Below are 11,059 nucleotides of genomic sequence, written 5' to 3'. Positions count from 1 at the left end.
ACCGCCCACTTCATGGATGAGTGATTCTCCTCGATAAAACCAGAGAGATCGGCTGCATCTTCTTCCTTCGTCGTAATTTCCAGGCGATTGAGTAATTCCTCGATATTTCCCGAGTTTCCCTGGGTAGAAGACTCACCCAGTTCTTCCCCCACCTCCTTCGAAGTGGATCTATCAGGCGATGGCGCCCCTCCCTTCATTACATCTGCAACGCCATCCGTACACTCCACCATTGTCGGCGATCAACAAGATCGCCTAAACGTGCAGACAATTCCCAGCAGGTCTGGCGTGGTTCATTCGTTGTCGATCAGCAGAGATCTCCAATTGGCGGCGATTTTTGGTGGACTCCTACGTGGTCGCAGGAGGAGAACCTAACCCTAGGCGAAAGGGTACCGCAAAGGAAAATCTTCCCCTGTTAAAACCTCACAGGTTGTTGCACAAATAATTTATTCCCTTTATAAAAAATTCCAAACTTAGCTACAGCCAAGAAAATTATCCGTTTGAATCTCCTCGTTTTACCTCACTATGAGGTGGCATCAAGAAGCGCAAGCTGGGAGAATCACTATGCCAACACCACAAAATCGCTTAACTAAATGTGCAATACACGGTCGAAATAAATAATTTACATGCAATGGAATACAAATCTTTGATTACAGATCCCATTCAGCAATAAACTATTCCTAATACAAGACATCTTTTTTTTAGGTGTAATACAAACCATCTCGAATAGTCTTTATTGTACCTACTAGTGCGGAAATGCTTCTGGCAGTATTAGACTACCCACAATGAGAGTATCATAGGTAGTATCATGCATCATATGCATGCAAAAAGCTGATGTGGCAGTGCAATTAAAGATAAGAGAGATGATAGTAGTATCATAGGTAGATACTGTATCATAGCACGTAGTACTAGAAAATTTAATGCCAAACAAATCTTGTACATATATTTGCATTGAGATTCTACAAATCAATTAATATAAGAAGATTATGATACTAACATATGATACCATGCATTATGGACATAATAACATATAGTAGTATCATGTACATGATACTTCTATATGATACTATGCATTGTGACTAGTCTTATGGTATTCATCTGAACAACATGTCCCAACCAATTCTCCATCCTTGTTAATCACAAGACCTCTGTACCCGACGTAATGAGTCAGGTTGCAGTTAACGGAAAAGCGGTGGCGGTCAAATCTCTCAATTCCCCTGAGTACGAAGAGAATTGGCAGTTTATAAAGATATTGACAGGATGGAAAGATTGAAAGTTATGTGATGTAAGAATACATAAGTCACAGATCCTGGTGTTCACCCCTTCATACACATGAACTGATTCAGGCCGATGAGACTTTTCAATCTTCTGAGCACGGGAGTCAATTTCATCATCGAAATCACACCGGATTCCAACTATACCATTCTGTATATGAAACCAGTCAGGATGGCACAACTTTTGCTGACCTTGAACTTCAACAAAGATCGTTTTAACTCCGACCTTACTCACAAAACACCGAGCATCAGCATACTACAAATGGAGTCTCTAGAGCGATCAATGATAAGACCGGCCATATTCTCACCTCCTCGATGGGAATGTGAACCATACCTCTACTAATTCGATCGTCCAACTGTTCAAAACCAAGAGAATCTACATTAATAACTAACAACAATTATTTTCCAAATATAGCATTGAAGACATTAGAAAATATTTAGTTGTATACTAGGTCAGGAATAGAAAGACTCACGACGTCCGCATCCGGATTCATGATAAGGAAAGAAATGTAAGAGGGTCCACGGAGCGGGGGGGGTGGGGGGGGGCGCTGGAGTAAGGGTAACGGCGCGGGAAACCTATCGGAGGTGGCGGCGGCGCTGGAAAGTGGGGGAGAAACCTAGTGGCAGGAGTTATCGTGCCCATCAGGTCGGGCCGGCGCGTCCTAGCTAGGCACGATCCTCTTCATGTTGGGCCGGACAGACATGTGGGCCTCAATTAGGAGAAAAACACGGCTAATAAAATTTCCTATACCAGGCCACGAAGCCCAGGTTACCGAGCCGCCTGTCGACCGAGACCCAAAACACCGCTCTCCTGATGCAGTGATGGGACTTGGGAGAGGTACCAATTCTAAAAAAAAATTTGGGAGAGCAACCAATTCTCAAAAAACTGAACCTGGGAGAGGAACCAAACAGAGATTTGGTGCACTCAAGCACCAGCGGTTTGGTTTTTGTAATATTTTAAAATTATATTTTTATGATTTAAAAAATTATAAATTTTATTCCATGGATACATACGCATGTTCTGAATACACGTGCAAAGTTTCAGTAGAAATTACGTTGGATTTTGAGCTATAGAAAAATAACAAATTTGTGGCTGTGTATAGGCATGGAAAATTTCAATTTATATGTATGTACACATTTATTTTCAGATTTTTTAGAGTAGTAGAAATATATTTTTCAAAAATCAGGAGCACTCCTGCTCATGTGGCAAAGCCATTTTTTTTTTTTTTTTTGGAGAGGAACCGTTCTCCTTTCTCTATATCGTGCCCTTCCACCGGTAACGACGCCCGGAGGCACCAGTGCGGTTGCTGCGACGCAACCAGCCAGGTCTTTCACGGGCGGTTGGACACTAGGTACGCATCCCTCAACATCCCCCCTCCCTCCCTCTGCCGTTTCTTGCGACGCCGGGCACCTGAAACCCTAGTTGAATCCCTTGGCACCTCAAATTCTCGTGGTATCGGAGGTTGGATGCTGTTTGTTGTTGGTAGCTCCACAAGTTACGTGTTGATTCCTTCGAAATTGGGTAGATCTGGTTAGCAGTTCGACTCTCTCTTAACAAGCCCCCTATAATCGCTTGATTTGGTGCTATAATGTGATCACTGTACTGCATTCAGCTAGAAATCTGCTTTAAATCTGGCATGTTTTCTAGTGTTATTAGTAGTATAAAAATAAATGCAGGTAGCAGCAGCACTGACGTATCCTTGTGCAGTTTCAGATTATGCGGAGTTTCCATACTATTCCCTTTTTGCATTTTATTATATTGAACTTCTTCTGGTTGCAGCAAAATTAACCGCATTTACCTTATTTAGGACTAGGATCTGGAACCTCCCAACTCTCATATACAATGCTAAACACTCCTTTTTTTTTCTTGCATACATATTTGCATTATCTTGAGTAATCGTCTATGGGAAAGAGCAACCGAAAAAAAAAGTGTAAAGATGCCGCACCTTGTTAGTGCTGAAGGCGGCATAGTTTTGCTAAGTAATAGAGGGAAATGCATTCCATATGATCCAATGAACGAATGTTACGAGTCTAGAATTGACTATGTGGATAATATGATTGAGTTAAGCACTTTTTTGTTGAACAAAAACTTACGGGCTTAAGTCAGCTCGTTTCTTTTGTTGTATCAGATTTTGAGGCAACATTCATTTCTCCGTGGCAGACACCACAGGTGTAGTAACCTCAAGTTCCAGGATACAGCTGGACGCAACCAAGGTATGGGATATTTGGTGCAAAATTCAATAGATCAGGTGAAACAGTTGCCTTGTATTTGAGGATAGTCATCCATGCCATAGTTGAGCTGAGAAATGAGCTTACGTGCCCACCTACTATTGGGTAATTGGGACCCCTACCAAAACTGTCAAAGACAGCGAATTTTGTGCTGTGCATACCCGATCGATGTACCCCTTGTGCATTGTCATGAGCCATCAGCCTTGACAGGAAACCTGTATTTGCGACCTTTGTTTTAGTAGACATGTGTTAGCCTTTAGGAGCTGTGACCCACATTTTTCATATTTTTTTTTGTGTGTACAAGAGCTGCAGCTTCCATGTTGGAAAGATGCTGGGAAGTAATAAGGGTGCTGCTGATCTCACAAGAAACTTGAAGAGGAATGAAAGAACTGGTCATCTCAAAAGAAGCCCGGCCAAAAAAAATAGAATTTGCGATGGAGGAGAACCAACTGAGTTATTGATTTCAGGTCTGCTGGTCCTTCCTCTTTCCTGCACATGTTTCTTATACCTTTATCTGAGCACTCACAGTTGTGTTATCTCACTTTATTTTAACTAGGCGACTTGCTCCGGAACTCAAATCAAGGTGTCCCCAGTGAGATCAACAAACAAATTGCATCAAATTTGTCAAAAAGTGTTGTTTCAGTTGCTCTGTTTAATGGTGATCTTATGTGCAGTTATACTCTTCTTACTTCTCCAAATATATATCTAAGCATTGCTAATTTAAATTGATTTTGTTACGATTTTGTGTAGGAGAAACACTGTTACTTGCATTATCGGGCATACCTGTACAACGTCTGGGGAATGTTACAAGGTTTCTGACCTCAGCAAGCTTGGCTAAAGCTTTCAACGATGGAAGAAAAGTCTATCCGGATTTGAAGGTGGGGCTGCTAATTATCCTTTATTATTTTCTCCTTTTACATAAGAGAATTGTGACCATTGTTTACTCCTTCCTTCTTTATCGCCATAGGTGGTAGTGCGCCATGAAAACAAAGTCGTCCCTGGGTTTTTGGACAAACATGATCCACATCTCAACATTGCTGCTGTGAACGTCATGGACTTGTCTGATCTTCACACCGTACTCCTGAGTCGTGATCTGAAATTTCCGCCCCATAAGAAAGTAGTAGCTGTAGGCTGTGATGTCAGTGGGAACTTAATATCCACACAGGGGATACTGAATGAAGGTTCATGCGGATCTCGGTATATGTCGTCCACTTGTAAAATCTCTGAGGTACACTTGCATTGCATAAGGGTATTTTAATCTGGTTCTGTTACTATACGCAGTAAAGTATACCTCATAGGAAATGAAATGATGTTTTTTCTATGCATCTCTTGTTTGATTTCCCTTTATTGCTTGTAACTTTCTTTGGGTGTTAGGTTTACGAAGGTGGGCCACTTTTTGATTTTGATGGGAACTTGGTTGGCATAAACCTTTCTTTGGATAAGGAAACAACCCTTTACCTGCCAATGATCGTAGCTCTTATATGGCTCGATCGTTGTGGATCCCTGGAAAATACTAAATTTCCAGTCAGGTATGTCATACATTTCCAATGGGAGATCTATTCTCTACTATCCCTCTCCCCTCCTTCTGTATGCAATTTAATAAGGTTAGCTGTTCTGTATGCCAAACAACTTACAATGCTTATGGGTTTTGCAGTAATCTGGATCTCAGGGAGTTGTTTCTTTCGTACTAGAGTTCCATTGTTTTGCCCTTAATAACAATTTAATGTTCGTGTACCAAGATATTTGTTGTCCTAGTGGCATATGCCACTGCAGCCCCATACTAATTTAGTCATATTGTTTCAGCGTTGAAGCCAATGCATTTATCTAGTTTATTAAGTAAAGGATTTTTTGGTCCAGATTAAATGTGCACACTAGAATGGATTATGGTGTCTCCTGACTGTAGGTTTTATTATATTTGCTCAATTTCTCTGTAGTTTTCTTGAAATACTTAATTTCATACTTTTTTGGGTCCTCTTGTCTCCGTTTCGCTATTTTCCTACAACTATATTCATATATATGTTTCATTCTAATGTGCTGGTTCGATCCATTGTACTTTGGGGGTTAGTACTCATGTTGACATTCGTCCACAGAGATGGTCTCAGCATGTATCAGGTTGAGGATCTAGAATCCTTGGGTTATCCCAAGCCTAAATATTGTGAGTGGCCTCTAATATTGCGACTTTTCATGCATTGCACCCTTCTACGCTTCTTATGTACAACTAACAAACTGTTGATCTTGTATCTTCAACCAGATGGCATGATTTTGGTAAATACCTTTGAAGAGCCTTTTGGCAATAAATGTGGTGAAGGTGTCTGGAGAAAACTAAGTGAAACAACTTCAGACATATTAAAGAGAAATGTTGTTGCACTTGCTTCATTCCGTGGTGATTCTGCAGTACTGTGATGTTTACTAGTATTTCATAGTTGTATCTGATCATAACTAATGATGGAAATTATGACATGCAGGAAAGGAAAGGTTTTTTGCATGCACTGGTCTGTTTATTGAATGGAATGGGCGTGCAATAATCTTGACTTCAGCGAGCTTGCTTAGAGAATCTGGTTATAAAGATCAGAAGATTGTTACAAACTTGAGGGTTGGTACTTCTAATTATTCCGTGAACCCTGTTATTTTAGTGCGCTGTTTAAGTGATAACTGTGCCATTTGCAGATTGAAGTGTTGCTTCCAAACAAAAACTGCACAGAAGGGAAATTAGAATATGTTAATTTGCATTACAATGTCGCTCTGGTCAGCGTCAAGGATTTTAGTGCTTGCCAACCAGTAAAAGTTGAAGAGCGGTGGCCTGGTTCTGGTGAAGTACTAGCTTTAGGGCGCTACTTCAGTTCGGGCATACTGATGGCTGCAAAAGGGCAAAGGTATTCTAGGCCGGGGGGCAGTTTTGATTGCAAATATCTTGGATACTCTACTTGCAAAATCACTAAGGTATGGCTTCTATTTTTCCCACCTACTTGTACATGGTTGAATAAAATAGTTCTATCAGAATGTGGGTTAAACTAGCATACCTGTTTGGCGTTACAAATGCCTGACAATTTCTCCATGTCTCCTGGTTAGGCTGGGATTGGAGGTCCCCTTCTTGATTATGATGGGAAATTTGTTGGCATGAACTTCTATGACAAGTACGTAGGTCACACACCATACCTGTCATGGTGTGAGATTCTCCCTCTCCTGGAATATTTCAAGACAAAAGGGTATGGTCTTGATTTCATGTTGGGAATTCATTCAAGCGCCTGTCGTGTAATGTTTTTTAATTTCATTTAGAGGGTCTTAGAGTCTTATGGAAGCATGCAGGTCCAGTCATGGGTAACCTCAATTTATATTTTTTCTTGTCTTTCATAGGGCTGTTGCTGAAGGCGATTATTGTGGTAATCCATCTGATAAGCCTGACTGGGCCAAGGAAGGAGATAACAGTGTTTTCTGTAATAGGTATCCTGATACATTTCATTAATATCATAAATATTTCGCATTAAATTGTGAATCACATAACATTGTGTGCAAATTACTGAATGACAGCTGGCATGTACCAAGTCCATGTTGGTATGATCCTGAAGTTCTGGAAAAGGTCGAGAATGAAGCTCAATCAAGAGTCCCGCGCTATCTGATTGAATTGGAGTGGGATTCTGATTCTGATTCTGATTCTGAATGATGTTGACTGAAGCCCCCCACGTTATCCACTGTCTGAGTTCTGTAGTATTATGTGCATTGTGCTTGTCTTCTTAATTTGTGAGTCTGACTTGGCCAGTACTTGGGTTGTGCCACTTGTTTGTTTTTGCTGTGCCTTCTTTGATGGTTGTAATGCCCCGACGGTGGTACTAATGCTTTGTGCATACTACCGTGCATACGTCCAATAATGGCGAATGAAATAATAAGCAATGGAGTGTATTGCCAAATGATAAGTCAAATAAGCATTGTGGATGCAGGAACGAAAAGGTAATACTCAATCTGATGCCCCATGTATTCAACACTTAAAACCGGCTAACCAAATCGAAGCACTCAAAGTAACCCATCAAGTTTTGAAACAAACTAAGAATATTCGAGTCTCCTATCACCAACTTGAAGACAACCGGTTATGTCTTTTTCCCCTCTTCTCACTAGGTTGTGCTGTTAGTTTTATTCTAGCTAAACTCTTAAATGATGTAACTACTATTAGTAATAAAATCCTGCAGTAGAATCTTGCTACGTTCCTCAAAAAAAAAAAAAAAGAAGGTTGCGGTGTTCTTTTTGTGTTCTATCACACTTTCCAAAGGGTAGTCACATTCTGGCCTTTCCCATCCTTCCTTATTCGATACAACATACTCCTGCCCGATTTGTAGTATATGGCTGTTGCAATCGCTGGCTTCTCATCGATTTGACGGTGCCATCGTCGTGTGGGGCCGCCACCGACCACCCTTTCATTTTCTTTCTCCTGCGTGCACACAGCGCACCACCCGCACACAGCCACCATTTTCTTCTTTTTCGGTCAACCCTCGGAGCAGCGCTCACTCCTCTCTCTTGCTTGTCCCGACCAAGGAGCCCTGGGCAGTAGCAGCCCGACCAGGGACAAGAACTCATGAAGAGCGGCGGCGACGGCCGGAATCGGGTGGTCATCGACCAGATCGGGGCCGGGGGGCCTAGGGAGGCGTCGGTCAATGGCCAAAACGAGGCGGCGACAGTCGGGGAAGGCCCGGCGGCTTCTGCAATGGAGCGGCAGCGGTCGGACTATGCTGGCCGGATCGGAGCCAAATTGGGCCCAATTGAAGCCCATCGCTTGATTTGTCGGCTTTGTGTACAGAGGCATCCTGCCCGCCATCTGTTTGCCGAATGCGCTTCGGTTTTGGCGTCTTCACCATCCGGTGTTGGTTTCATGGGTTGTCAATTGCGAGTTCTTAATTCTTCTCTTCTCCGTTGGTCCATTTTTTTATATAGCAAAATATTTGATACTTAATAGCAGAACCGGGCACTCAAGTATTCTGGTATTGGGATTCAGATCTCTGCGACTATGTTATGCGTTGTTCGATTCATTTTTCTGATACCATACCTCATGCTGATTTTTCTAGAATAAGATGGAAAAGCTCACTCAAACCAAGTACTTTTGTATTTACATTCGGATGTATGCTTCTCTGATAAGCTTTTAGTTTGCAAAAACAAAACAAAAAAAGCTTTTATTGATGTTGATCTCTTTTTTTGTTTGGGCAATGTCTCCTTTTTGTTTGACAAGCAGAGCACTCTTTAGAGAAGAATATAAGATGAGGGGATTCTCTTGGAGATTTGGTACTTACATATCCTGATGGATACATATGTATATGAGTCATACTGTGATGACCAGTGTCTGATTCATGACTTTTCGGCAAAGGAGGTCAAGAGAAGAAAAGAAACAGAGGAACGGTATGTTTTTCCTATATGCAGCATGACCAATCGATAGTACACCTTCATTTACTTTATAGTTCGATCTTATTTATCCATTAGTTCATCATGCTTGAATCACACAAGCACCACGACTAAAAAATTGGTCCAAAGCTAGCATTCAAATCCACAATGTATGAGGTGGTAAATGACAGCCTGATGAATACTACTATCTCTGTTCCAATTTTTAAGACGTTCTGGCAGGCTAAAATAGTCTACCAAAACATCTTATAATTTGGAACGGAGATAGTAGAATATATGGGTGTTTATGTGTAGCTACCCTACCAAGACGATACTCTTTGTCCAAGCATCACAACTGACTGTGTTGCAGTCTGCACCAGCTCACATTTGATGTTCTATCCCTTGTCCTCCAGTGTTACAGCCTTCAGTTTGTACAATTTAAGAGTTGGCTTATTTCTTTATGCTATACACATTCTTCTTGAATATTAACTGCAAATGTACTCCAGAACATATTGCTCCAGGAATGTTAGCCTTCGGGAGTACATGCCTCAGATGGTACATCAATGTCCACCTAGAGATGACAGCATTTCAGCAAGGGTAAGATGCAGCATATTCATGCAACCTTCTGCTGTTCTGCTACACTTCATCTGAAAAACATAAGATAGTGTTTGTGTCTAGATATACAGGCAACTTGTTTTTTATATGCTGCAAAATAAAAGCTATCCTGCAGCAGCCAATTTGAATCTTGGAACACGAAAACTTGTACCTAAAAATAAAGTGAGTTGATACCGTGGAGTTTATATAAATTACTATATGAAAATTGTTTGCCTATATTTCCAACCAGTTGTTCTATTAGCTCTGTACATATTACCCACTGAATGCTTCAGATTATGAGGAGTTACCCAATGAATGCTTCCTATGGCACGGTCATGTTTGTTACTACACAGGTCAGCATTGGCGATGCGGTGATATTGTGGACATTGGTACTAGGAATATTCTCTTTATTTTGGTTTCTATTCCAAAAATGTTTGTACAGTGTCGCTATTTCTCATTTTCCTGGTTATGCTTCCCTGTTATTAACATACTGTGTAATGCTTCTTGGTGGGATAAGCCTGTCGTTGCAGGTTCATCATAATCCATCTTTGCAAAAAAATATTTTCCTTTTTGCTAAAAAGCCAGAATTCAATATCCATATGCTTGGAGCTTTTGCATTTCTGACTTTTTCAGTTGGTCCCTTAATCTCTAAAATGATATTGCATGCAGTAAATACCTCCTGGAAATTATCTAAGTAAACAGTACGTACCAAGTTTAGAAAATGGAAAGTCTTAAAAAGGAAGCACTATATGTAATAACCATGATACCTAATACTACAACAGTATTGTCTTTATGTCTTCCACTTAACTCCATTTTTTTAGCTAAGTGTTATACCTAGATCAAATCCCTAGGTATATGCAGCCAGCAGGCCTTGTGACAACGTGATGCAGGCGGCGTGGCGAAGCGCGCATTTCTATCTAGTACATAATTTGACTTTCTCGCTTACTAATTGCCCGCAAGCGCCTCAACCCCATTGACTGAGCCTCATAGATTCCTCAAGGCATACATTAGAAGTTCTCCGAACCTTATTTGTGTGTGTCCGTCCCCACTCTAATAAAGCATTGGGCCCAACGAGTGTTGACTATGAAAGCTACCTATGTCAATCAGTATAGCCACTAGAGAGACCATTTTTTGGAACTGGCATTTCCTTTCTTAAATAGTACTTTTAGACAAACACGTTTTACAAGGAGGATTTTCTACCCCCACCACTATAATAAATAAGGCATATGGCCATGAAATTTGTCTTATCTTCTCATAGAGAAAGAGGATGCATCAAACAGACTATGTAAGTGATTTTGAGAGAGAACCAACCTGTGGTTGGACTCAGTCTCTTGAGGATGTTCATAAGGATAGGATGTGCGTGCGTTTATATGAGCGAGTGTATGTACGTATGTGTGAGCGTCTGCGTCTATTGTTTTTTTTGTAAAAAAAAAGATTTGAGAGACAAGATCCAACTTCGAACCTTTCGTTGGTTCAAGTGAGGCATGAAGCATACTTATTAACTAAACATATTAATGTTGTTGCGATCCTTGCCTTCTCAGAGCTTTGCTGGTGCGCACATCACCGTGTTGGCCAGCGTAGTGTTGGATTTAGATGGGCTGCAGTCC

The 11,059-nt window shown here is 41.0% G+C and overlaps 1 protein-coding gene and 1 long non-coding RNA gene across 2 annotated transcripts; both read left to right on the top strand.

Moving 5' to 3' along the window:
• Positions 1 to 2,571: 2,571 nt before the first annotated feature.
• LOC127298682 (uncharacterized) lies at positions 2,572 to 7,405 on the top strand. Its single transcript, XM_051328519.2, has 14 exons — positions 2,572 to 2,623; positions 3,433 to 3,485; positions 3,805 to 3,967; positions 4,057 to 4,158; positions 4,251 to 4,378; positions 4,468 to 4,728; positions 4,875 to 5,029; positions 5,591 to 5,655; positions 5,752 to 5,883; positions 5,966 to 6,093; positions 6,168 to 6,440; positions 6,570 to 6,706; positions 6,855 to 6,941; positions 7,029 to 7,405. The coding sequence occupies exons 3-14, from the start codon at positions 3,829 to 3,831 to the stop codon at positions 7,159 to 7,161; spliced, it is 1,740 nt and encodes a 579-aa protein (XP_051184479.1). The 5' UTR covers positions 2,572 to 2,623; positions 3,433 to 3,485; positions 3,805 to 3,828; the 3' UTR covers positions 7,162 to 7,405.
• Positions 7,406 to 8,256: 851 nt separating this feature from the next.
• On the top strand, positions 8,257 to 10,069 carry LOC127304508 (uncharacterized). The gene is made up of 2 exons (XR_007853419.1): positions 8,257 to 8,879; positions 9,365 to 10,069. It is a non-coding gene; the product is annotated as an uncharacterized lncRNA (long non-coding RNA).
• The last annotated feature ends 990 nt before the right edge of the window (positions 10,070 to 11,059 follow it).

This window comes from Lolium perenne, chromosome 5, assembly GCF_019359855.2.
Source record: "Lolium perenne isolate Kyuss_39 chromosome 5, Kyuss_2.0, whole genome shotgun sequence".
In the NCBI taxonomy this organism is placed as follows: Eukaryota; Viridiplantae; Streptophyta; class Magnoliopsida; order Poales; family Poaceae; genus Lolium; species Lolium perenne.
This window is presented reverse-complemented; position numbering and strand designations above follow the sequence as displayed.